The sequence below is a fragment of the Balearica regulorum genome, chromosome 22 (genome assembly GCF_011004875.1).
Source record: "Balearica regulorum gibbericeps isolate bBalReg1 chromosome 22, bBalReg1.pri, whole genome shotgun sequence".
In the NCBI taxonomy this organism is placed as follows: domain Eukaryota; kingdom Metazoa; phylum Chordata; class Aves; order Gruiformes; family Gruidae; genus Balearica; species Balearica regulorum.
This window is the reverse complement of record NC_046205.1, coordinates 5,738,853-5,766,619: the sequence shown is the minus strand read 5'-3', so window position 1 is coordinate 5,766,619 and position 27,767 is coordinate 5,738,853. Positions and strand designations below refer to the sequence as shown.

Below are 27,767 nucleotides of genomic sequence, written 5' to 3'. Positions count from 1 at the left end.
GGCAGGGTAGCTCCTTTGGGGAGGGCAGGTCGAGCCCTCGGTGCAGGCAGCGCGGCTCCGCACACATCTCTGCTCAAGGCAATCTCAGGCTCTCCCTGTAGTCTAAAACCTGCCACCTCCTAACTGGGAATTTATTTCCTATTAGTTTCTTTAACTTAGCTAACACGAGATAAGAACACTCCTTTTCCAAGTGAAAATTCACCAGCTGTAATTCTCAGCACAGCACCAGCAGTTTGATAGACCTGGCTATTTGTTAAAAGTCCAATTTAGAAGCAATTGTCAGTCATTGTGAGAGCAGTCATCAATCAAAAATTGCAGGAGCAACTGTGGCGAGGAGCGTACAGTGCTCCAGCTCACACCTAATTCAACCACTGGACGTTTTTTCCTATTAGGGGAAAAGTTGTCCTTCCCTCTCCTCCTCTCAGAATACTTCAGCCATGCTGCAACGGTGGTCACTTATTTATGGGAATTTGGAGGATGTTACCTGAGAACATACCCTTCAAATAAGCAAAATCATCATCGTTAGGCACAATAATTTGTTAGTAGTAATTTAGTAGTCAGTAAAAAATTCACATAAGTTGTGTTTATTGGGCTGGACTTTGGTGGACATTTTGTTTTGCGGGACCTCTGATCTTACAGCTTAAGTACCTTAAAAAAATCCTTACTGGGGTTAGTCACTGGTTAGAACTCATATTTGCCGCGCTGTGGCTAGGTGCAAATTTCTTCTCTGTGGAATCATGATTTACTTTTATGGGCTGCATAAAAGAAATGTGAGTTGGTGGCAGGCAGAGAGACCCTCCTGTGCCCCCGTGTCCTCTGGAGGGTCCCCAGGTCCCTGTAGGGACAACTTCGCTGGCAAAGGCAGAAGAGGAGGAACTGCTTGGTTGCTCTGAAGCATTAAGATAAATGGCTTGACACTGGCTTCTTCCTGGCAGAGAAATTCCAGAGGTATGAACTCCTGATCATTTGAAATGATGGAGATTATTGCTAATAAACAAAGGCGGTAGTTTAACGCTGCTGATCCCTGCAGCCAGGGTTCACACCAGCGTGATCGTGTCTCCCTTCTGCTTACAGCTCTCCCACCGATTCGGGTGAGGGGAGCTTCTCCTCCTTTTGGTCGGGATAAATAAGATCAGAATCTGGTCTGCTGTCCTCTGCATCTTAATAAAACCCTGCGTTATTACTAAATGAGATGCACGTATGGAAAGCTGAGTACCAGCCCCTCTGAATGCAGTAATTGCCGACGACACTAGGAACGCTTCTAAATTCATTCTTCAGAGTCACAGCTCAGAAGCTACCTTTAATAACCAATGCTTCAAGACCAGTCACCCAAATAAATTAATGGAATAGTTTAGAGGAGCCACTACAAGGCATCTTGCCAAGACATATATGCTTTTTTATCAGTGGAATTGGCAAGAAAGTAACTTTCAGGCTTAAGATTTTCAATTCCAGCTTGTATGAAAAAATAAATTGATTTTCACCAACTGAAGATACTTACTCTTGAGGATTTAACATTTCTGTACAAGTGAATATATATGTACACACACACTCACACTCGTACTCCAAACTGCACATTAAACCTGGCATTTGTTCAGGGAGAGACAGCATCCTTTGCAAGATATGAAGGATTTCTGGCATGATTTATAATGAATGCTAGATGCTGTTCCTAAATTAATTGATCTGTGTTTATTCCTGTAACTCGATCTGCATTGCCAGGGAATAAATAGCCTCTCAAAAGTTCTTTTCATTAAGTCGAAATCTGCCAGTATGGCTGATAAAACTGTCTCTTCTGCTTCCCCCTCGCCGTGGCTGGTTGGCTCAGCTGCACCGGCAAAACCTTTGTGCGAGCAGGATCGCTCGCTGTGGGTCTGCCCCAGAGCCGTGTTTTGGCTTGGTTCAGCAGGGCTCTTCTGCGGTGACTTCCGTGAGCTCTGCAGGAACCCTCGCTCAGCCTGACCACAGGCAGAAAACGGGTTGGCGCGTTGGGAACCGTTGCGGGGAGTAGCGTGCAAGGTATTTGCCTTCCTCTTCCTCCCGTTTCCTTTCCCATTGCTCCCTAAGCCCAGCTCCGGGATCGGAGCGCAGATGAAGGGGCCACAGGGCCCAGGCTGCGACGGGGGGGTCAGTGTAGGTGGTCTGCAGCTTCTTTAACACGGAGACACGGAGGAGTGAGTTCCTAATGTGAGGGAATGACTTTGGGGAACAGTCATACAAGGAGCAAGGCAGTGATGTGGGCTAAGTCCTAGCGGATAATCCACAAAATGGGTACGGGGGGATTCCAGACAGGATGCCGCCATCCACCTTTTGTCCCAGCAACAACAGCCCGTTCCGCAGACTGCAGGAGTGCTGGCCCCAGCAGGCCTCCGGGAGCTTGTCAAGGGCAGCAGTCGCCCAGCAGCCTGCGTAACCCCCTTTTAGCAGAGCGGGGGACGGTGACGTGAAGCCTCGTGCGCTTGGCTGTGCCTTCAGTCCCACCTATCCCGAGGGAGCGCAGACCTCAGCAGACACCGGAGGGGCCTGTTCCTCTGTCCCCCCCGACCTTCTGCTGTTTGACAGATGTCCCCGTGCAGAGCTGCCACACTGAAACCACCGCGGGTTTGCCCAGTCAGTCGACAAAGACCTCGCCGAGCGGTGGGAGAAGTTCTGGCTCTCCCGTACTTCTCTGTACGCGACGGACAAGTGAACGTGGCATCCCACGCGAGCGCTCCTGCTGCTCCAGTAATCGAAACGCTTGTCAGAAGGGACATCCCTGAGAATTCATCTCCAAACAATGATAATAATAAAAAAGGAAAAGGAAAATACACCACATTGATAAACCCTGCCAAATGCCTGTTAGAAGTCTGAAGAATTATTCTGATGGATAATGATACAAAACAATAAATATACTGTGTCCTTGATGATTTTTTTTAAAAAGACGATTTCCTTTTATTCCCATATAAAACTCTTATTGGAAAGAGTAGTTAAAACACACCAGAAGTCTGTCTTTTCCTGATAGCTGTTCTCTGTTTATATTGCTTTTGGAAGGTAACGCAATGCATCTGACCACGCCAAAGACAAAACTGCAGGCACCAACTCCACTGCGGAAAGCAAACTAACCACCAGCAACCTGCTATTCTGTGCAACATTTTCATTTCCCAGAATTAATTAAAGATAAAACCAAACAAAATCCTCCATGTTTCTTTACCAACCCGTGTTGCTGCCTGTCAAAGTAAGCATGGAGATTCAGAAAGCGTAGTGGCTCCTTAACCAAGCCATAGCCAAGAAAAGTTGCAGAAGAATGCTGCTGTTTCTTGTTATTAAAATTCAGCACATTCGCTTCCTCTAATGAGTCTTGGCAATTAAACTGCTGACGGCCTAGTCTAGCTGCCTTTACACTGTGCCTATTCAAATTGTTGCGGTATTCCAGACACAACCTGCTTTTTAAAGCATGAAGTATGTTTGTCGCTCTCTGGCCCACGCATTTCCTTCTGAATTCGGGTGACCGGAGGGGGAAGGATTAAGAGGCGCGGGGGGAGGCAGCCCCGTTCCCGCGGCCAGAGGCTCTGATCTGCCAGTGCTCCCGTCGCCCTGCTGATGGGAGAACCAAAGCGTCGGCACCGCTGGAGTGCTGCAGCCCTGAGCCTGCCGCAGGGGCCGGAGCTCCCGGGAGCGTGGCTGGGGCCCTGCACTGCCTGCGTAGGGATCTCCCAACCCTCCCTTGGAAGGCGGCTTCTGAGTTCATCATTGAATTTAAATTCCTCTCTAAGCCAGGGTGATCATTCCTTAGATTAATCGCCCCTCATTTCTATGCCTGTATTCTCTCACTCTTTTTTTTTTTTTTAAAGTGTGTTTTTACGGGCCAGCTGTGGCTTTAAAGGTCTTTTTAAGCCTCTCAGTTTCTTCCCATTTTTGAGGCAATAGCGAAATAGGAATGCTCTTAGCACCCTCCTCTGCAGTGCTAACTTCTGAAATTAATTATACTTTAAAAAGAAGAAAGTAATGTAATTTGATTCTGATGCATCGGTGGTGTTACCTCGCACAGGGTTCCAGAGGTTAATAAAACTTGTCTACATTGAGTACCTGAAGGACAAGAAAGAAGTTTCAGCTGTGAAAAATACTGGTCAGGGAGGGCCCTTTGCAACATCTGGCCAGGTTTTGGTTTCATTTGTTCTCTTCTCTGCCCCTGAAGGCCAGGTCAGCCTCTGTGGAGCTGTTACTGCAGAGACCGGAGCTGCCGTGGTTGGGATGTGAAGTAGGGAAGATACTTTAGGGAATGTAAGATTTTTCTGTAGGACTTTGATATAAGATACGCCTGTCCTGTTGTGCCTAATATGCGCTTCATTTTAGGGTGTCTGAGCCAATATTGGGTACAGTCTCTGAAGCTGTAAAACCAGTATAAGATTGTAATTGCGACTTCAGTTAGCAGCAGGGAGAGGGGAAATTAGCCATGATGTGAGTCTAGGTAAGCTAAACCGACAGGGGTCAAGGCCTGGACAAGGACACGAGACTGTGAAACAACCTGCTTGTAAGGAGAAGCAGTGGTGGCGCAGGAGGCTTTTTGTCTTTGGTTCTTTGTTCTCGCTCCCGTTGGCCTGAGAGCGTTGCAGCTGCCTGGATGGTAGAAAGCCTTTGCCTGGGCTCACCTTGAAGAAGGTCATAGTAGCTCCATCCTTCACTGCTCCGTACTCTATTTTTGTCTGCTTTGCCAAGTCATCTGCCGAGTCGATGGGGGATTCCATCCTCTCCACCGTCAGGAAGGCGGCAAGGTTGGCCGTGTAGGACGAGATGATAATTAGGGTGAAGAACCACCATATGCCACCAATGATCCGTGTAGACAGTGCTTTGGGCATCAGCTCAGAGCCTGGGGTGGGAGGGGGGGGGAGGAGGAGGAGGGAGGAAACAGAGAGAAAGGACTCGGTTTATATATACATATATACGTTATACACATACATATAGATATAAAGGATCAGGTTTCACTGTCAAAACTGTACGAGCTATGCAATTAAAGCCAACTGTTTTTGAGGCAAATCATCCAGACATCTTGCATGCAAGGAAGTCAGTGGGTTTTTTGTAGCATTTGCAGAGAAACCCTCTCCCGTTATTGCTGACCTTGGGTACAGTGCACAATTTACAGGAAACATTCAAACTGAAGTAATTAACTAGGCTGCTTTTATGAGATTTAAATAGCAAGCCATTTATGAACTTTTATGAGTGTTTTGTTCTGCCATTTAAAAAGTGCTTTGCTTTTATATGGATTACTTTTCAAAGGACACACTCTAGGGAGTGTGTTCAAATACACAAGGTTTAAAAAAAAATCAAACAGTGAGAGAAAGGAACTATCAGGGTCCAGTACTTTGAATACTGGTTAGAAGTAGGGAAGCAGGAGATGTTACAGCATAAAAGGTGTAACAGGTCTGGAATGACTTTTATTGAGCAGACATGAAGGACTAAATGGGTTGTGCTATTTTTGTAATTGCCCAAGACATCTTTTAAAACCAGGAAGGAGCTTTGGGTTTGAAACAGCTGTGTTCAGAGGATATCTCCAACCTGGAATTTGCAACAAAGATTGGGCTTTGCAAAGCAATTTTAAGCACTGTGGCATCAAAGCATAGCATGGAGTGTAGCTTTTCTCCTATCTGAGTGCGGCATGGAGGCACCAGGAAGCAGAGGAGCTTTGGATATCGAGGGCTGCTTCGGTTCTTCTCAAGATCCCACTTCTTTCCCATTCCATCTTTGCCCTTTGATGCATTGGACGGTGTGACATCAGTCTAGCTTTGATATTTTTTTCTTCTTAGATGCAGAATAGAGTTAAAAAGAATACAGCTCTTTTCATGTATCAGCATCTGATAAGAGGATGATTCATCCTGCTAAACCGTCTTGCTGGGAACTGTCACTGTCCATCAGGGCAGCCAAGATCTGGGAACAATCTCTGTTACACGCTGCCGCGGTGGCGCAGGAGGAGCATGGAGCAGTAGCACTGTGCATGCCACCGAGCCGATGCTGTGGTTCTTTTGCTCTCTGGGTATAACGACTGATACGCAGTAAATTGAAGTGTGACAAATGTTTGACATTTTCCACTTATTTCTATTCCTGGACTTTCTGCAATTAGATCACAGCTGAATTTTGTTCCTTGTTCAGAGCTGCTCACAAGCTCCCCCTCTGCTGTCTTCCTAACAGATTTACTGTATTCATTCCATCTATACATATTCTATTTGCTCTCTTCCATCCACTTATATGAATGTAATCCCATCCATATCCCGTTTCTAAGGTCCCTGTCGCACCAGTAACACTGAAAATGCTCAGTCTCGCACGCAGCGGCTGCCAGGCAGAGCTGCTGGAGGAGCCCTCGCCATCCTCTCTGCCCCAGCAGCCTTTGCCCTGCGCCAGAGGGAGTTTCAGGCCATTTCACAATGTGCAGAAGGACCAGATGAGGATGAAAATGGAGACGGACCAGCGGGCAAGATGCCCTGACTTCTGTAAAAGTTGATTTAAAACAGAGGGAGCCAGGACAGAGATCCTGAAATTAAACAAATGGCTTGAATTAACAGAAGTAGGAATTTGCAGAATCTGTGGGATGCTGCTGAGTTTGGTGAATTAAACAGCTGAGGGAGACCAAGGCAGCGTTCCTCCTCGGGCACAGGGGTGGGTGCTCCTCTGTGCACACCAGCAGAAGCACACGTGCGAACACGCCACTGCTCCATCATCTAGCTGTGTGCTTCCAGACGGCAGACTCGGGAGCTGCTCCTTCTGACACCTGCCAGAGCGTGCACGCTTCATTAATAATAATTATTGTTATGCAGTGGCACGTGTGTGCCAGCAGCCAGCTGCAGCTCCTGGGGCTCTGCCTCGCCGGGCCAGCAGTGGGTCTGTCCCTGGAGCTGTGGGTTGAGCTCCTGGGACGGGGGCTTTGACCCGCAAAAGGCGGAAAGTATAAATAGAAGCAGGTGTAAAAAAACAAAAAAACAAAAAACCCCAAAAACCAGAAAAAAAAAAAAGAAAAAAAAGAAAAAAAAAGAGTGAGAAGCTCTGTCCTGCTCTGACACAGAAGAAATCGGATGGCTTTCTTGGCATAAAAGCCTTGGACCTTTTCCTGCTGCCCCAGACAGGGCTCGGCCCTGGCACACGGCCCCCTCCGTTTCTCCATCCCTGCAGTGCAGGCAAACCGACATGGCTCAGTGGGTGTCTGGGTGGAGATGAAGTTCAAAGTGAGCGCATAACAACAGACGCGGTCGCCAAGAGCTCCTGAGCTGCAGATGGCAGCCAGTTCCCCTGGTGAGATTATTGTCTCGTTAGCCCTTTGCTGGCCTTGGCCCCAGCCAGAGGCTGCCTGCCGAGCACGCGGCTCCCTGGGGAGCGGCTCCCGTGGGCGCTGCGCTGCCGTGGGCACGTCTCCATCGGGAGCAGCGGGCGCCGAGCGCTTCCCAGCACGGCGGGTCCCAGGAGGGTGCTGGAGGAGAGCTGCCTCCCCTCTCCCACACCTCACCGCCTTTCAACGGGGAGCCGTGCTGACGAGCGCTTCTGTGCCCGTTCAGATGTTTTATCTTGTTCCTGTCACAAACAAAATAAATTTTAAATTTAAAAAGCCACGACAAAAGGCCTGTGCTGGAGAACCGGCAGGAGGGTGTGTGGGCGGGGAGGCGCCGCCGTACCTTGCTGCATCAGCGCTCCCATCCCAAACCAGAAGCTGTTCAATAGGGTGAAGTTATTCTCCACGATGTCTGATCCTGGGTTACAGGGATGAGCATCGTACCACTCGTATGGGCTGAACCTACGGCGGCACATGGAAAGCGAGAGCTCGTTAGTCGGGATGTGGCATGACAAGACCCTAAAGGAACAGGAAAAAAAGACCCTTAATACATCTGGTGCTGCTGTGCAGGGCCTGCTGACCCCTTCGGTTGTGCAGCTTGTCAAAGAAAAAGACAAATTCAGCCAAGATTTTCAGAAGTGACCAGCGTGGCCGTAAGCCCCATGTCCTGCATTGCTGACAGCGAGGAAACCTGGGCAGCCAGCTCCTTCTGAGGTATCTCAGGTTGCTTCCCCAAAGCCTTCGGTCACTTCGGATCATCTCTGCGACACTAAGTCACACGACAGCAACTGGAGCACACGACTATGGGATGGGATGCGGTGGAGACACACAACCTCTAGTATGCAACAGTTCCAAAATGTGGGAAAAAATGGCATTTCTAGATCATTTGAGGAGAGATGCTGCAGTGGTTCTGCAGCGGTTGCTGGGACAAACCGCAGTATTGCAGGGGACTCTCCTGCAGGCACTGCTGTGAACGTAGCTCTTTTAGCCAGGATCTGGGGAGGATGCTCAACAGGACAGACGCTAATATTTTTAGAGCTGTTTATTTACATTTTCTAAGAGTCCCAAATTTTGCAGAGATTAAATTAAAAACATAATTGGTATAATTGCTTTTGAACCAGGCATTAATTATCATCTCCGCTTCCTTCTGAAATCCCTGTAGCTTCACAGCAGCCCTTTCTCAAAGCCCAGCCCCCAGTTTGTATTAGAAGATATTCCTCTCTGCAGTTCTCTGCCAGCCGTGCTGCTACCCGAGGAGACATCTTGTTGCTTAATTTCTGGGTGCCCTCAATCAGACGGTTGGATGTGTTTGGAGAAAAGAGCCGCAGCTCTCTCCCAGGTGCCTCTCAGCACAAAACACTCCCCTGGCAAACACCAGCCCCAGCCTCTGCTCTGCACAGCCGTGCCTTGAGGCTCCCCTTGGAGCCCGACACGCGGGGACGTTCCGCAGACACGGAGCCGCGGTTCCCGGGCACGTGAACCGAGTGGGGCGGAGCGCAGGAGGGTGCCCGTGGGGTAGACCCCATCACGGGGCGTGGACCAGGTGCAGTGCACAGGGCGTGCAGTTTAAGAAAAGTTCGTCCTGGGTACATCTGTCCCTCTTTTTGCTTCTATTTTCCACGATCCCGCTCATTCGTCCAGGTAACGGCTGAGCTGTTCTTACTGCCTACCTCCCTCTGCTTTTTTAAATAAGAGTAAATCAGAAAGGAAAACAAGAATCAGGCTGAATTCAGACCTGGCTTTACATGCTGCCTCTTCCTTTAAACTTGTGCCTTGTAAATTTGTGCCAGAGGTGCATAAAGGATGGCGCCTGTGCCCTTTCTGTCGAATAAAGGCAGAGTTCAAGAATTAGATGAAAACTTTCTTGGGCTGCCAATGAAAGAATATAAAACGGAAAAGGAATTGGTAAGATCAAATGAGCCTGACAAGATGACACATTGAAGAACTTCAAGGTCTCTGAGTGAAAACCTACTGGTGCTGTTCAAATTACAGAGAAATATTCAGAAAACTGCAAAGCAGCGACAGAGTCTTCGGTGCTTGAAAAGCGAGTGGGACCATTAGCGGTAGCAGAGGGGTAATGAAGGAAGAAGCGAGCAAAGCTCGTTGACCCCATACAGCTGGAGCCGTAATAAATGGGGGCTGCTCAGGATGCACCGTGGGCTGGCTCCCCCTTCCTCAGGTACAGAGCGGGATCTGAGAAATATTTCATCAAAACCTGTGATTATTTTCTTGTCTCTTCTTGGCCTTTTTGGCAGGGAAACGGGAGCATTTCAAAGAAGGTTTAAAGATCTAACGCAAAATACTTTTGAGTCTAAATTGCATCTCCAGAGAAATTTCTTATGGATGACCCAGTCCTCGTTCCAATTAAGATGAGTATTAAACCCACCCGCCCCGTTGTGCACCCAAAGGTGATTAGCTGTAATTTGAAGGCCTTGTGAGTCTGAGGACAGGTGACAATTCAAATCAGCCAGCTGCACAGCCCACTCGCAACCTCACGCCGGAGTTACCAGACAAATTACCCCCACGAAGCCTTATAAATTGCTGGTGTTTATTGCTCTTTGGGGGCTGGGGTGGTTAGGAGCAGAGGCTCCATCAATAACTAAGAAAGACTGATTAAAAGGGGAGATGGATCAAATACATCCTTTGCCTGCCTCTAAATAGTCCCTAAGTTGGTTTTAAGTGGCATTGACCTATGATGATAGCGTCAGCAGAGGACTCTGGTGCCTAGTTCAGGAGACTCATGTCTCTGAATTAAGGCTTTGCTATTTTGACCATGGTTTTCTCCTGAGAACTGAATTTTAGAGGCCTTGCTGGGGTTAAAGCAGATATTACTTCCATTACTTCTGAAAGTGGTAAATATTTTCCACATGAAATCTCTTGCTCTTCATCTCTCTGTGTTAAAAGATCCTTCCTGCAGAACCTTAATTAGACCAAATACTTGGTGTTCTTTGAAAGAATAGGAAGACAGAAGAAAGTAGGATCTGGACAATTTGGGCTGGATTTGGCTATTACATGAGTTGGGAAAAATAAACTCATAAATGTAAAATTGTATTTGAATTGTCATTCCAAGCTGCACAAGCCGTCTAATACTTTATGGCAGCAGAGCCCATCTAGCTATGTTCTGCATGGCTAGCAGAGACATAAAGCGCAGGAGTTCTATCAGTCATCGCAATATTTTTCCTTTTCGTAATTACCTCGGGTTCATTTTCCCAGATGAGTGTCTTTTCCTGCTGAGAGCGCCTGGTTCCTTTCTCGCACAAAGCAAAACCGCTGAGCACCTCATCCTGCCCCGCTGGAGTCCCCGACTCTTCCCAGGGGCTTCGCTTGGGGCAGGACGAAGGGGGCAGCAGCCTTTTGCCCAACTGTCCTGCGTCTTGGGTGGCCCCCGGCCACTTGCCCAGCAGTTGCCTGCGGCCAGGGGGGTCTGCGGGACAGAGCTGACGGGAAGGTGGGGCGATGCGTTAATGGCAACAGCACTCTCAGCCTTGTACCGTGGTAATACCTGCTGCCAGTTCTGTGCGTTACGCCACCCGCTCGCTGACACGACCTCTGAGGTTGTTTTTATGAGTTGCTGTTCGTACTGCAATGCTGGCAGAGCCCAGGGCTCTGCTCCCACTGTGCAAACAGCCTGCAAAGCCGTCCGTGCTCGGACAGCTTCTGTGGGACCTCGGGAAGTGCCTGGAGACCAGGTGTATCTCCATTTGATGGAGCTGCGTTGCAAAGGCTAGGGAGGAGAACGACTGCAATTAAAATCTTGAACATGGAAGGCCGCCTGTGTCCTCTAAGGGTGAAGTGCAACCTCTCCAGCTCTGCACCTCTGCAGAGGAAGGTTCAGGCGATGTAGCTGCTTCACCATCCCAGATGGTTTGGAGCACTAATACTGTCTGCTAAGCCGAGTTTGCTTTGACAACTGCTGTTACGTGTAATTAGGATATTGCGTACTAAACTCAGGAAATCTTCTCTAAATGCCTCTGTGGACCTGAGGGATGTTGAAAATTGCAGATTTGTTGTAACATGAGGGTTAATGGATTCTGGTGCTGCAGTTTCGTATTTAATCTTTACTTTGACTATCTGATTGATGTCAGTGGATTGGATAGAAACTGGTTGCTGAAGGATGCTTGGAGGAAAACGGAGCACAGCAGCCCTTGGAGGGAGAGGGTCTGCACAGAGCCCTGGTCCAAGGTGTGGAGGTTTCTGAAGGCACCACAGGCATAACTTGAACAGGGAAAAATGAGAAATGAGTGTCTAACTGCAGATTGTGCTTAGGAAACTTCCCTGGGCATGGTGTTTACACAAAATATTGAAGCATCCAGCAAGGGCTGCACGTGGCCGGGGAGGGCAGCTGCCTCGCAGGAGGGAGGCAAGTGCTTCGTTTTGGTTTGAAAAGGTGGAATCACGCATTGAGAGTGGCCATGGACTGTGTGTCTCATCAAAGACTCCGTGAAATTAATAACACATGCAAATACATGCAAATTCTGCTGCTTTTAAATATAGAGGTTTTAAATATGCTAATCAGATGCATATTAATTTTGTAAACAGGCACATTGTCTGATCCGTAGCAACGAGTTCTCCATTCTTTTGATATAGGGAAGAGTTTGTGGGAGCATTGCTGGTGGAGGGTTCAGGGACAGGAGCTGAAAGTGGTGTGGGACACAGGAGCTTTGTGTCCAGGACACAGCAGGGAGGCTGGGCTTCTCCCTGGAGAAGGTGGGTGAGAAGCGACCTAACAGGAGCGTGAATGGTGAACACTACAGAGCGGGAAAATTACCAGCTGCTAATGAAATGGAAAGGCAACAGAATTTCTAAAATCATAAAAGAAAGCGCATTTTAAAATTCTTTTGTACTGGAAGTCTACTAAATCTGTGGAACTGCCTGCCCTCATACGGCAAAAGAGGCTTAGAGGTTTATGTTAATAAAGCAAACAAACAAAAGCACATTTAGTATGGTAAAGCAGTACAAAGGATATAACACAGGCTGGAGCTGGCAAAGGAGGAAACAAATTTCCCCCGTGGATAGCTCATCTTTAATTTTCACCACGGGGTTTGTATCACCTCTACAGCCACGCTGAGATACAGGTCCGAAAGGGAACACAGACCACGGGAGCGTGGCAGTCGTGAGCAAGCCCCCGCCAAGAGACCCGCCTGCCTTTGGGTAATGGACCAAAAGTAATTTCATTAATGACCCGGGTTTAACGCTGCAGCTCCCACTGGGTGGTTGGATCCCCGTGACACACCAGGCAGCACAACGGGTCTGAGCGCGGGGAGGACATCGTCGTATGGCAGCAGATGTGGCGTGATGGCAGTCAGGTGGGGTGGCACCGGCGTCCCCCTTACCTGGCTATGACGAACAGCACGCAGCTGACCCCCAGGTAGGCCAGGAGGATGTACATCCAAATGTCAGGAGACAGGGGGTTGAGGAAGGAGAAGACGCTGGGGTTGGTCCCGTTGGGCTTCCGGTAGAGGATGCTGACCCCCAGGGTCATAAAGGGCTTGGAGAAGTCTATCGCTTTCTCCCGAACGTGGGTGATGGTGAGAGGAGCAACGGCCAGATCAGCTTTCTGTGCGCAACACAGAGGGAGAGAGAAAGAAGGCATTGGAAACTGAGGTGTTCCCATCCATCCCGTTACAAACACCCACCCACAGCAGTCACACTGCAGTATTGCGGCAAAACCTCCCCAAAACGCAGCCCTGGGGTTCCCCCTCCCTTTGCACGCGGGGTGCGTCTGCCCTGTGCTCCCCAGAGCCTGGCTGGACCTCCAGCCCCCCTCCCGGGACAGGCAGGGCCCTCTGTGCCTGGCACGGGCTGGAGCTCCTTCAGAGCAGGAGTCCTGCCGTACGGGCTGGCAAACGCGGAGCTGTCGTCAGAGCTGCACTCGTGGCACACGAACGGTGTCTGGGCAGCTCAGCTCACTAGCTCTTCTCCAAAGTCCTCCAGGTAAAGGGATCACGGACTGATCTGTGTGCCCTAGACACAAGAACACCCGATATAATATGGTCCTGTTATTACAAATACTTTTCACCACCTAAACAAAACCCCAACGCAGATGCAGGGTCTCCAGAACACGCTGGGTGAGATTCTGGAGGTGGTGGTGTGGATGCGTTTACCATCTCTAAGAGAGTTGTCCCAGATTTAAATCAGTGAGCTGGAGAGCAAAACTGCTGTTTGCTAATTATACTCCAGGACTTTCATTGTGCAGATTCTCGGTTGGCGTTAGCTTGTGAAATACAGCGCAGACCACGGAGATGTTCCAGTCCCCGCAGCTTTTGCCCAGGTGCAATAAGCTCCTTTTGACAGGCTCTTTAAGATGGTCAGAACAATTATATCTTAACATGGTATAAAACATCTGTGATCCTCGCCGTGCTTGCTTCTTGCCGCAGAACTCTTTACAACAGAGAGTTTGCTGTGTACAAATCCCACTGTGTGCAGATGATTTGTTTTTGTTGGCCTTCCTTTCAATGTTGCTGCGAGAGGAGAAAGTCACAGAGGGAGGCCACTCCAGAATGAAGCTGCAGGAAGTAATATTGCAGCAGCATGAGGTAAAAGGTTCAATTTCTTTCCCCTCCGCCGACTTCATGATACAACTTGAATGGCTGGTTCTGAGGAAGCCGTGGCGCGGGGCAGGAGCACTGCTGTTGGGGAGCGCTCGCTGCCTGCCGGGCTGGTGGGACCGAGCAGAACCCCGCACGGGTCGTCTTCCTCTCGTTGTCTTCCAGGCGTACGGCTGCGAGCCCCACCGAGGAGATGGTTCTGCGAGTTAACGGTGGACTGCACAGCTCATCACACTGGTACTGCCTGAGCCGTGCAGGGAGTTTTAGCTGAGCATATTCTTCACCCTGGCTTCTTGGATGAATTGTGTTTCTTATTATTTCTGTTATTTAATAATTTCTATGCTAGATCCAGCGCGCGACCATATACAACCTCTTTCCGTTGCTTAAGAGCTGCATTTGTTCCTCTCACTAAACATTCCTTCAGGTTCTAAAAAACCCTTCAGTACGTACATCCAAGGCTGCCTCAATGTCAGCTGCCTGGCTTGGCGTTTGTGAATCACGCTGCTGGTGTCACTGACTTCAGGGGAAATGCAGGCACATAAATTACGTGTCTGAAGCCGAGCAGTACCTCCCCCCGTGCCAGGTGCCTAGCACACCCGTGCAAGATTTATTTCGCATCTGAAAATTAAAATTCTAAATTAACCATGAGTGATAATTACCTAGAGATATAGTGGATTTGTCATTACTTGCAAACTTTAAATCAATATTAGCTGTCCTGCTAGAACATGCTTTATTCCAACAGAAACTACGGGTTCACTGTAGAAATTGGTGAAAGTCTCTGGTCTGTGTTGTGGAGGAAGGTCGGACTAATGATCTTGTTTGACCTTGCAAATCTGTGACGAAAGTCAGTAGAATATTTTTAAAAACAGAATCTAGGCCTTTTTCTATAGGAAGAGTTTCTACATGAGCTTTTATCCATTACATACGTATCCATGTGTGTATGAAAGGGTCTCCTCTCCAAAGGACATAGCTTTAGAGGTCCTGAACAGAAGAGTTTCAGGAACTCTCTAACAAGGGTAAAAATTATGTATTTCTTTTCCTAACATGGTTCTTCAGCTGAGCCCTGGTTGATTCCCTTTCCTTCTCACTTTCCAAACAGAAATATATTTTAAAATCATCTTGGTACAGAAAGCACCCGTTTCAATCACTGGCGTTTGTCACAACTTAGAGAAAATGGAAAAAATATTTTCCCAGTGAGCCCGTTTGTGCCAGCTGTGGCTGTGGTGACACTGAGGAAATCTGAAGGACGGTGGGTTTTAGAAGTGGACAGGCGATGCTGGCGGTGCGTCAGACGGTGAAGTTCTGCACCTTAGGAGCAGAGTCTGCATCCCTGGTCCGTGCTGGCAGAGGATGCCCGGCAGGTTTGTAGCTCGGCCGCTCTCCCCACATTACAGTGCGCTTGAGAATTTTGGCTTATCGGTCTCTGAAGTCACAAGGCAGAAATGGCAAAAGAAATGCAGCATTTTAGCTCCTCCATCACTTCTGTGTGGGTGTCCTGACTCAACAGGGAAAACCGAGGGAGATACTGAAGGATTTGGCTATGGATTTTTCTGAAGGAGGGAACAAATGAGCAGTTCTGTGGTCAGTGCTCGCTAGGAACTGCCTGTCTGAAAGATCCTAAGCCAAATTTGTCAAAATGATATAGCAAGCTAAATAACAGCTAGGAGTTTATGCTTTACCGCAGAAAATGGAGAGAGGAATCTGCATGGATGCCCAAGGATCAAAACGTTTTTAGTGCTGAAATAAATTTTTACTGTGTCATTTCAGCAGCTCCTGTGATTTGATCACAGCCCCGTGTCCTTGGCAGTAAATGTCCCGCACAGGCAGGATGGAGCCCAGGCTGGTGTGGTGTCCTGAGCTACTAAAGGCAGTACGGGGCTGCACTTCGATATCCTTTTTATCAATGCAGATTTTTCTGAAGGTGGCCTCTAATTAAGGGTTTGCTGACTGAGAGGATCTAAATCAAAACCCACCAAGGGTGAAGCTTTCATTTGTCGTGCTCTGACATTACAAACCGTGAAGTCAATTATCAGGCCCTGACTGCTTCCTCCCCTCAGCCCCAACTTTTTTGCTGTTGCACAGTAAGATGGATTTTATTGAAAATGAGGAATTATAACAAGTGCCAGTGGCTTAAAGGCCCTTATCCAGCAAAACCACTTAAGCACACGCTTCTGTTTTACTGGAGCTTGCGCACCTTCCAAATCTTATGTATGTTCTTAAGTGTTCTGCTGAATTGAGGCCAGAAAGATGAATTTTGCCAAGGCAGCTACACACCAAATGCAGACACTTCTCTAACACACCTTGAAGGGTTTGGATCTCCTTATTCACCCAGCGTTACAGCATTCTCACTTGGGTGGAACTGATGTGAGTTCAGCAGGCGTTCAGTGGATGGAGGATTGTATTCTCTGCAGAGATATTTGGCTTTTATCAGAAAATGCTAAGTCTTATCTTCGAGTTCTCGGTTATGACAGGAATGTGGCCTGCGGGTCAGAACAGCTCTTGCACAGCCACGGTCACTGTGGAAATCCTGCAGCACCCGACCTCCGCCGGGGGAAAGCCGCGTGTGATGGCTGGTCACAGCAGAGCCCACAAACACCATAAGCACCAAGATAAATATTTATTCAAGAAAATAAGCTGCCTCTGTGCTTATTTTGCCAATCTGAGTTAGGTATTTACATAAACTAATTATGTGTGTGTTGCCTGAGAGACAGGTAAATAGTGCATATTTTACTTATTTAATTGTTATTCAGGTGCCTGTCTGGCAGCATCGACACTTTCATCCCTCCGTCTCTTTTGCCACCACCACTGCCAGCGCTGGGCTGCAGCGCTGTTCTGCTCTGCTGCTCTGCTTCAGGTCCTATCTCTGCTCCCCTCCCTGCTCCGCTTGCTCGGGTGCTGTGCCGTGCTCCAGCACCCCGTGCCGTGCTCCAGCACCCTGTGTCCCCCCGGGCCTGCTGCCTGCTGCCCTCGCTCCTGCATCTTTCTGTTTCTTTCCCCGCGGCAGAGCCAGCCCCCAGGCGTCCGTGGGCACAGGCATCCCCGAGCACTGGGGGACAGGGCCAGGCACAGCCCAGGCAGCCCGTCTGTCTTGTAGCCCGTGGCTTGGAGACGGAGGGGCTGCTGCTGTAGCAGGCGTCGGAGCGCTCTGCCCTGTGCCCGCAGCCCTCCCCTCTTGCTGGCCGGGGGTAGGAAAACGCTCAGCGTGAGAAGTGATGCTCGAGGAGAGCGAGGTCGTGCCCGGCAGCATCCCAGCCGCGCCTCAGCCTGCCACCGCGTGCACCACGCGCAGGAGGTCAGCGTTAATTGTCTGACTCCAGCTCCTAATGGCGGCTCTTACAATTTCAGTCCTAATTTAGACATAATTTTTGTCAATGAATTTATTTAATATCGGTGGTGAATTAAGAACAGATGTTGGCAGGGAAAACCTAGCTGCAAGCTGAAGAGGAGAAATGAGGACCATGAAGCCCTGTTGGGCCTCTTGTAATCTTTTCTTTAGGGAAGCTCATCAGAGACAGAACTACCATTAATTGTACCAAGAGATGTCAAAGGCTGTAGGATCCCAACAAGAACAGCCCTGTTTTTACAGACAAGCCCTATCCTAGGAATAGGTCACCTAGGTGACCAAGCCCGGGGAGGGACAGGCAGGTCCAGAGAGACCTGCAGAAGCAAGCAGAGCTCTCGTGGCTCCCAACGTATACGTCAGTATGCTTCCATCGCCTGGATCGCAACAGGATAAATATGAATCCACCCAACTAATGATGCTGAGCAGAAAAGGAGAAAGTGCAGCCAGCTGTTCTGGCTTGTTTCCATCTCCCTCCTAACGCTGAGTTCTGCAGTGTGTAAACAAGAGATGGAGGACACTTCATCCAACGAAATTGTTTTTTTCCTATTGCTGGCCCCGTGGCTTCCAAATGGATCCCCAGCTCATGGCACTTGAAATAAACATCCACCAGTGCAGGAACATTAATGGCAATGTGGCGGTGTGGTGCAATATGTATTTCTGCCAGAATTTACTGACAATAAATGCCCATTTATTGTGAAAGTGTTAAATCAACTGTCATAAATCGTCCCAAAGGATAGATATTACATCTTCTCTATAGTTACCATTGGCAGGGATTTCCATTAGAAACCCTATTATTTTTCATACCTTTTTTATTCCCACATGAAGTTTCAGATTGAATGGAAATTTGATATGCGCTGTCTCAGCAGAAGACAAGGTTTATTTGTGAACAGGTTTGTGCAAAATGTCCAGAACAACTCATTCTGCCGGTTTTATGTGATTCGGCCCACAAACAATAGGGAAGATTTGCAAGCATTATTTTGCCAGAGAACTAGAATTTATAAACCAGAATGGATGGGCCACAATGCATAGTGTAGTTTGGCTTGTATCAATAATAATTTCTGTGAATAAACATCAATAACAGTTCACTACTGATGAAAGGAGGAGATTCGACAGTTGCTGGTTCCCTGTTTGTTACAGATGCAGGGCGCAGGAGCTGCTCGGCGTCACCTGGGTGCCCCAAACCTCCCCAGATGCCAGTGTGGGGAGTTCAGCATCCGCGGCCCGTCTGATTGAGCCTCCTCTGCGGAGTGGCCAGGGAGAGGGACAATACGCAGCGAGCTGCGGTGAGGAGTCTAGTTCTCCAGGGAATGGGCTGAACTCCCCCAAACAGAGATTTTTTTGTGGTGAAGGACGAGCAGCAGATGAAAGGCACCGGGGCAGGGCTTTTTGCATCTAACCGCACGAGGCTGTCTTCTCCAGATCTGCTACTGGAAGACAGGGTCATGCTGTGAGCTGCTCTGACTGCTGTTGCTTTTCCTGTTTATGCTTAAGGCCAAACTAGAAACAAAGCAATTTTACAAAGGATCGTAGCCTAAGGCGTTACTGCCCACGGCCAGGCATGTTTGGATCAGAGAGGACAGGGGAAGGAGGATGATTTGTGACTCCAAAACAAGCCCTGAGAGCTCACTGCGTAAACAGCCCATCCTGCCACGTGCGCTGTGATTTACACCTTTGCGTGGTTGGCACCATCGTCCCTGAAACACGGTAATTCCGTACCTACCTGGGCTGCCCTGCCTGGCACCTCCGCCCAGCTCCTCTCTGGCTGCATTTCCCACCCGGAGTGATGGGCTGCCCATCTCCTTCTCACCGAATTTTGGCCTCAGATCAGGCTATTCCTGGTACGCAGCACCTGCTGCTCCCACAGCGCTCAGCCCTTCCGAGGGATAGCAATCAGCGTTTCAGCCTCTTGTTTCACCTCAGGAGCACCCTCTCCTGTGCACAGGACATTCCACCCAGCCTGCGCTTCGGCTCAGCCCACCGAGCTGGTGCATCACAGCAGTCCTGGAGGCTCAGTCTCAGATCCACGTGAGTTAAATGGGTCTTCGGCAATGCACAGACTTTCTGCGTAGAGTTAATCCTGGTCTGGCTGTTTGGACGTCACAAAATCCTACCTGCTTTATGCTCCCACCTGAATGATCCCAATTCTTTTACGAGAAGGAGACACCGAATATGGAGGAATGCCAGCCCAGATATCAAACTCACAGTGTGGGCAGCCCTGTTTTCATCACTACAACTTTGTTTGAATGCTGTCTCCAACACTTTTCCTACTAGGTGTGAAATAAGTTTGAACTTTCCCATTGCAAAGTGCCAATCAGTTGTTCCTTTCCCCACAGGATTTGAAGACGCTTTGCTGCTGAGGAAGGGCCCCATCTGGTCGCAGTTTCACTTTTTAATGCTTTACATAAACACTGCTATAAAAAGCAATGACATGCAGATAAAGAAAATAATGGCTTCATATGGGGTTTGGGCAATAGTTATAAATCACTCCAAGGCGTGCACCCAACCACAAAAAAGAAAAGAAAAGAAAGCAGAGTTCAAACTTGATGCTACAAGCTTTCTAGTAGAACTAGAAAAAAGAGAGGATTTGGTCCTTTCCTGTTGCTGTATGTTAATTTGCTTTTAAATAGTTAGTCAAGAAATACTTTAATGCAGGTTGACCATGAATTTCCTGTTACTTAATGAGATTGTTCCCCATACCTTCTTCTCGGTCTGTCTCTTTTAGCTGACCACAGCTTTGGGAATGGCTGAAAGCCTCCCGAGAGCCCAGTAACATCTTGCAGGACACTGGAAGTGCCATGGTTTGGGCTAAGTGACGGTCAGGCTTCTATTCCCTGTATCTTATTCCCTGCTTTGGAGCGATGTACATCTTCAGAGCCCTGCACTACAGATGCTCTGTGGTGTGAGCCACAGACTGTGCTCCCAGCAGCGGGTGCGGACCGCAAGAGCCGTGTCCCGGAGCACGCTGCTGAGGATGGCAGCCTGTGCTCTGCGTCTGTTCGTATCTATGTCACACGCGTCACTCAGAGCACCGGTCTCTTCTGCTGGGATGCTGAGTGTCACTTGTCTAACTTAGCAAGGCTGTTGCGTAAGAGACTATGAGATCTGTATTTTGAGCCGTACGGAGTTTTCTGGAAGCGAAAATACAAAGGCAGGTTTGCACAGCCTGTGGCTTATTCCCCTGTGAGACACAGCGTCCTGCTCCCCCAGGGCTGTCCTTGCATGCCCTTGCCATACTTCCCGCTTCTCCAGGGTAAGCCGTCTAAGGACTACAGTGCTCTTCGCAAACTGATTAAGCATCACTTTGTCCCTGTAAGGGGCACAATCATCATCATCTGCATTTTACAGATGGAGGAAGTATTGCACAGAAGCAACTTGTCCAATGTCATTTAGGGCAGACAAGCCAAATCCGGAAACACAACCTCGATCCCCGAGCCCCAGCTCCGCAGTCTCACCACCAGACAATGCTCTGTTATCTGTTCACAGCAAAGCTCATTTACTGAAGTGACTCACCCAGAAAATACATTCTTCTCACATGAACTGTAAAAGCATCACAGCTGCTACGTACGTGGGGTTATTTTTGTCTCTTTTCTGCTTAGGCAATGTTTGCAAAATGTAGCCAGGAACTTAAGAGGTGGTCCAAGGGCTGCACCACTTGAGCAAGATACTCAGGAGGAGAGAGCTGTGTTACAGCTCTAGGACTGCTTATACTGCTGCCTGCGCTGCGGAGATCATGGATTGATTTTGTCCTGATCTTTTCTTCCAGAGACCTTTCTGGGAATCAGAGGTTCATAAACCCACCAGCTTTCCTCACCTCCCTAACTGGGCTTTGGGGATCACAGGATGTGCTGGAGGCAAAGCACCTAATTAGGAAACCGAGCGACCTCTGGCCACAAGTCGAGGTTTCGGATGGGGTGACTTTACGGTGGCTGTGAGAGTGAAGCTGCCACGACAGTTTCAGTGGTGTTTAATGGGTTTTTAGAAGTGGCTGCGGAAGGAGAAGCACAGCCGCTCTGCTGCAGGGGGAGCTCCGTGTCCCAGGAGATTTTAGAAAATAAGCTGTGTTAATAAAAAAAATAACATAGTAAACTGTCCCCTGCACACCTGCTCTTGCAGTCTGGATGCGTCATCTGGATTCAGCTGAGCTGTGTCTGGGACACGTCTGGGGTCCCTGAGCCCCCTCGGCGTGGTGCCCTGGCCCACTTTTGTCGGGGGCAGAGCAGCAGCAGCCCGGCGCAGGGGAGCGGGTCTCGGAGGAGCCTCTTCCCTCCTCTCTGCCTGCCCAGCCGGCTGAAGCCACGGAGCCTTTTCTGTACGGTGAGAACGCCCGTTCTCAGAAACTCCAGAGGAACCTTTGGACATGTCAGACAGACAGAGACTCTTCTGACAAGCCGTGCACGCAGGCAGAGCCCAGGCGGGGTTAGGAGCTCGCTGCGGGTATCCCGAGCCAGCGAGCAGTGGGCACCGTCCCACCCCAGGCAGAAAGCCTCGGGACAGCCTGGGCACAGCCGCCCCTCGGCACCCACCGGCTGCCAGTGCCCAGATGGGCCTCACTCACGTGGTCGATGAGCTCCTTGATCATGCCGTTCCACTGCCCCTTCTCATCCTGTGCCCCGTATTTCCCGTCCTCCACCAGCCGGATCTCGTAGGTGAAGCCCAGGATGATGGCCAGCTCCTTCAGGAGATCGATGCAGTAACCCTCAAAGCGGTCATTCCCGAACAGGGCCGTGTCGGACTTACGGAACATGACAAAGGGCTCTTCCTGCACAATGAGAAGGCAAAAAGTCCCCGTAAAGGGTCAGCTGCGGTCCCAGCTCCTGCCGGAGGCAGGGCCACCCCTGCGGGTCAACCTGAGCCACGAGGCGCAGGCTCTTCAGGCAGGGTTGGCACTGTGACATGTTGGGAATAAATTAACTTTGCACAGCACATCAGCTAATTAGCAACCTTGTTTACCCCACAAAATTTAATTTTGTCTCTTCTGAGCAGCCAACTGTTTTCCATTTGGTAGGATTTCAGGGAGAAAAAGAACCATTTCATGCTCTGAAAATGAAGTGTGTTGAGAAACAATAAAAGGGGGGAGGACAAATTCACCCCCAAATCCCGCACAGCAGAAATGCAGCAGACCTGCACTGCAGTACCTGCAGCGAGCAAGAGGCTGGTGGGTTAAATACAGGGCGAGGGGGAAAACCACACAGCCCGCCGGTGAACATCAGGCTTGGGCGGTCACCGGGGACGAGGGACGCCGGGGAGCCCGAGGGAGAAAACATGTAGGGGACAGATGGAAATGGCAAAAGATGGTGGGCAGCAGGCAAAAGCTAGAAGGCACGGGGAGGATGGGTATCAACAGCAGCTAATGGACGGCTTGAGTTGAAGGTATCTGCAAGGCTACTGTCCTTGCCCGTGGGGTGGCCGGGGAGGGCTCACGTTTTGCTCTGTGAGCGAGCCGTCTTGCTGAAGTTGCGGGCAGGAAGGTCTGGAGTCCCGGTTAGAGTATTACCGAGATGCCCGGTTCGGTGGAGCGTGGGCACCCTGCCTTGGGGGGGTACGACGAGGGGGTTCAGGACCCAGAGCTGGGCTGTGCCAGCCTGGAGGCTGGCGGCTCTCGTCTCCCAGTGCGACCTACCCCCCCCCGCCTCTGCCACGGGAGACCTCGCCACCCCAGGAGGAGCGGGCAGGAGGTGCCTGCTCAGCCTGAAAGCGGGGAGGGGATGAGAGTGCACGTGAAGCTCAATTTGCAGAATTATAAAGCAAATCTGATAACATCACGCCTATAGAGTTTAGCTTGGCACGCGCAGCTCGGTTAAATCCTGCGCTGCACAGCCGCCTCCTCCTTTCTTCTCTGGAATTAGTGCTTTGTTTGTGAATCAGCTGAATCTGTGGATCTTGATATAAATATACCGGCTCTAGAGCAGCCATAAAGCACTATTAATTTTGGGAAGCGCTGTAGGGATTACATACATATTTAACAGCCGAAGCACTGAACATTAGGACGCCACTCGCTTCAGTAATGTATCTCCAGGTCTCAAACATTTCCTAGGGGGTAATTCTGAACTCTGTGAACCACTTATTCACGGACTATTTCACAATTTATTACTGAAAATGGCCAGACATCCAATTCACAAGCTCTCTCGGTTTGCTAATCGATTTCTCAGTGAAGGTGCCCTCAATTTCATAACTTCACAGTTCCCATATTGCTTGGGGAGAGTGGCGCTGGCTGCTGGGGTAATATTTCTCTTCCAAGAAGTCACTGCAATATGAGCAAAAGGGGAAAAAATAACCTTTCATGCTTTTCCTTTTAAAGGTTCCTCCTATGGCTTTTCTACAATCATTTACACCAGTGCAAAAGTACAAAGGGGTGTTGCAAATGCAAATAAAATTTAGGGTTGTATTTTATTTTTTAGAATCCAGTATGTGAAAATGCAGTTATTGCAAAACTTGGGTCGAAGCACATTTCCTCCTCCTGCAGGCAAGGGAATTGCAGGACAGCTGCGGTTTTGAGGTAGATACCCCGTGGCACGTGTGTGGGCCCAAGGAATGGCGCAATTAATAGGAACTGATATCACCCTTGTACATTATGTAATTTGTACGTGCTCACGGACTATGAGATGAGAATGCTGCCTGAGAAAAGCATGTCAAAGGCAGACGGCTGACAGGTCTCCTCCTGGCTCCATCATTTTGCATTATGCCGTAGCACAGTGATTATCGCACCCTAGACCCAGACATTTCCACAACTCTGGCCGTGCATCTTACCCCTGACAAGATGCATCTTTTCTGGTTTCCCTCAGTCCTGTCCAAACAGCTTTCACTGATATTCCAGTCCTGAACTTATCTGCTGTCCCTCGGCTTGACCCCGCGGTCGGGTGCCCCTCCAGCTCTCAGTCCCTCCAGCCTTCTCCCAGTGCTACCCCCCGTTGCGCGCCAGGAGTTTTCCCCGATTTTCTGCACACAGGGCTAATTAACGAGGGCGGAGGGGGAAGAGGAGTCAGTATATAACTGCTGGTGAGTTTTATCCAGCCGCGGTACGGGTTGGACGGTTCCCTTAGAGCTGATCCTGAGCCTCCACCGGGGAGTGACTTGATGTGATGTGTTACAGCCATGTTGCCCTAAAAATTGGCATCTCCCATGTTCGGGTACTGGCAGCACTTTAGGTTACCTTGCAGAAATGAACTAAACCCTGCCTAAATTTCTGGTTTCTGAACGCACCAAGAATGCATAAATGCAACAGAAAAAACCCCACAAAACCAAACTGTGTGTGTATCGTGCCCGAGTGCACGCATAATGCTGCAAGGGTCTCAACAGAAACAATCTGATGCATGTTGAATGGTTAAAGTGCCTTTTGCTCTGTCATTTCTCTGCTGCTCCTGCAGTAACTCCTGATGTGAGGATTCGTTGCGATAACCGTAGCCAGTGGGGAACCACGGCTGCCGCCGACTCTACTAACGCGCATGGCACAGGAACGCCGCCCCGTGCAGGCTCCCCGTATGCACGCCCCATCGTGGTCTCACGGAACTGGCACAATAGAAAACTTTTGGACTGGGAAGGGAAGGAACTTTTCCAGTTTCCCCAGCGCGTCGAGACATGAAAGCGTTGTGTTACTGAGCGTAGTCAATGAGCTAAGCCTTGGAGAGAGGGACTTTAATGAAAATATTTAATTGGAACAAATATTGTGTGGTGAATGGGAAGTTTGTTAGAAGGAGCGGCTAATTTGCAAGGAAAGCTGCAGCTTTCTGTATTTGGCTCATGTTCTGCCTGCTTCTTTTCTGCTAACCTTTTGCTGAGTGATACAAGTCCTTTGGTTCCTGCCCTTCTGCCCTGGACCAAGGGTTTCCTTTTGCTGTTCTCCTCTGGGCACTGTCTTGGTCCCATTCCTTCTACGATCCAAACCCCCGCTCTACCAGGTCACATCCTTTTGGGAAGGCAAGGACATCGCGAGGGATCACACTGCTCTGGACTGGAGAATGCATCCCCAGCTGGCTCTTTACCATCTGAACCTTTATGCTCTCTGAAAATATGGAACATAAAAGGGCCAGAAAATTTCCATAGCAAAACCATAATTCAGGCCCAATTGTGGGTAGGCTGTCCAAGGGCTGATATTTTTTATTGCTTCCTGGTGACATGCCGCGAGCCTGTGCTGTGTAATACAGCCATATAGAAACCAATGCCACTAGTCATAATTCATTAGATAGTAAATAAAAATTCATTCTGATCTGATGCCTGCCGTCAAATCCAATAGCGAATGTGAGAACAAAATGCAGCGTGACAGCTGGAAGCAGAGGAGACCTGTTAAGCAACCGTGGTTTGCTGGATAACGGCATTACTCTTAGCTAGTTTACCAAATACGTACTTAAGAGGGGGAAAGAAACACGATTGTCACAGCTAAGCCAGCATCTCTGGTTGTTCTTAGTATTTGCTGCCTTCTGTCCCAAGAACGCTCCTATCTGAGGCGGCAGTGCTGGCCATCCGACATGCCCGGGCGCTGGTGGTAAACGGGCGACTCGGAGCTTCCCTGGAGCTCGGGAGGTGCAAACCTCCCGTGTCCTCCAGCGTGCAAAGGGAGCAGGGGGGGACAGGGGACCTGGCTGGGCAGCTGAAGCGGAGGAGCTCGGCCGGGACGAGCAGCAGCCTCCCGGGCACGGGGAACACGTGTGGTTCCAGCCGGCCCCTGGCAGCCTGCTCAGGAGCGGTAGCATCGGGGGATGCCGCAGGGCCCCTCGGTGCAGGTGTACGGGCATCACGGTGCCCTGGCGAGCCCAGCCCGCATGCAGGGGCTCTCTGGGCCCTTGCTCAGCTTTCCAGAGGGACTAGCAGATCTGTACTGGGATGCTGTGAATTTTCAGAAATAGCAGGTAGCCCTGAGATTTGTGGGTGGAGGAAAACAACAGGCTTGCAACTCCTACCAGGACAGTGGTGACAATTAGAGATCTGTTGCTCAGCGAGTCCGTCACATTAGGCCCTCGTCCTTTGGAAATTTCAGTGATGTTCAAACCCTCAGAAGGGCTCCACGCTCCAACCTGAAACGAAGGAAGCAAACGAACGCATGAACACCCAGCTTACATCCCTCACTTGTTCTCAGCATCCTACTGGCCTGGAAAACGGAGCTTGCTTCTTTCATCTCCAGTAAACAGAAGCAAACCTGAAATTAGCGTCTTGTATCAGCTAAACAGAAGGTTTGCATTAACCCTTCAGCTGCAGGTCACTCCAGCTGCACACGTACAATCAACAACCCCCATGCTGCCCTCTGATGCAGATGACTGGAATTTAGGGGCCGAGTGAACAATTTGCAAAGGTACTGTGTAAAGCAAACAATCAAACCGTGCTGAAGAGTCAACTCTGGGCAAGGATAAAGCAGAACAAAAGAAAAAAACCCACAAATATGAGGCCATTTTCTTTTTTTTAAATTTTTTTTTTATTTCCCCACCGATTTGCTTTGGCACAGGCACAGCCACACACAGCTATGTTCCTCATCAATTTGAGGTGCTCTGTTTTTCTCAAGCTATCAGTTTTAATAAATTATTAGACTTTGAAGAAGTCTATTGATCCAGAAATAGCAAAACATGTCTCTGTTTAAGAGAAGTCATCTGGGCAACTCTAAGCCTGTTAACCTGATCTCCGCAGTGCAGGGGAGGCTTTAGAGCAAACTTTGAAGGCAGGACTGGCTAAAGGACTGTGACGGTGAGATAAAATGTCAGGAACGCCAAAGGAATACGGGATTGCTGCCAGGAAACGGCGCAGCGTGGCCATATAGCCAGCCTGACAGCGAGAAAAAACAAAACCCCACACGGTAATAGGAGCAGAACGGTTCATCTGTAGGGTCAAACTGTGAGACGGGACTCGGAGAGAAACCAAAAGCAGGCAGCTCAAACCCACTTGGGAGCCAGGAACTTCCGATATTTTATTTATTGCTATTTTTAAGATTCTTCAACCTCTTCAGCAGTCCAAGGAGAAAACTTGGTTTTACTGCAGCCCCAAAAAGAGACTTTGTAATGAGCAATGCTGCCTGGCAAAAAAATGTCATAAATTCTAGAAGAGTTTCCATGAACTTTGTGAAAGGCTCTAAATATTTCAGGTAAAACCTAAGCAATCCCCCATATCTCCCTTCGATCACACAAGAGCTACAATGTCAAAAGATTGTTCTTGTGCATGGGAAAAGAGAAGCAAGCGAAGAGGCCCCTGCTAGCAGCGCTGCAGACTCAGATAACTATGCCTTGCTAAGTTTTCTTTAAGAAAATTAAATACATGGCACTTAAGATGGAATTAATCAGTTTAAAATATTAAAAAAGGGAAGAAAAAGGAAAAAAGTGCATTAAGAGAACTGTGCAAGTCAGATAGTCAAACTACATGTAATTAGGTTTGGTTAATACTCCTGTAATCCCTGGAACATCCAGGAGGTATAAGGATCAGGAGTTCAATCCTAAAGCTCAACAAACATAAGCTATTATACATAATGCACAATCCGCCTGGGATTTGTTTGTAGTTTGGCGTTTTGTTATTTCAGATTAACTATTGACAGAAACCTAGCTTCAGCAGAGATTTGACATCGATACTTTAAAACCCCTCTAGAGCTGACAAGAGGCTTTCAAAAAAAAAAAAAAAA

At 49.1% G+C, this 27,767-nt stretch overlaps 1 protein-coding gene and 1 long non-coding RNA gene across 2 annotated transcripts in view; one reads left to right on the top strand and one right to left on the bottom strand.

Annotated features, from left to right (window-relative positions):
- The window catches only part of LOC142604786 (uncharacterized), a 229,422-nt gene that overhangs the window by 18,297 nt on the left and 183,358 nt on the right, over positions 1–27,767 (top strand). The window lies entirely within an intron of this gene.
- The window catches only part of GRIK3 (glutamate ionotropic receptor kainate type subunit 3), a 121,914-nt gene that overhangs the window by 8,379 nt on the left and 85,768 nt on the right, over positions 1–27,767 (bottom strand). Inside the window, exons 9-13 of the mRNA XM_075773749.1 lie at positions 26,071–26,184; positions 21,732–21,935; positions 12,619–12,842; positions 7,629–7,747; positions 4,623–4,840 (exon numbers count right to left, since the gene is read on the bottom strand). Of these exons, the coding sequence (XP_075629864.1) occupies positions 4,623–4,840; positions 7,629–7,747; positions 12,619–12,842; positions 21,732–21,935; positions 26,071–26,184 (879 nt within the window). The remainder of the gene's footprint in view (positions 1–4,622; positions 4,841–7,628; positions 7,748–12,618; positions 12,843–21,731; positions 21,936–26,070; positions 26,185–27,767) is intronic.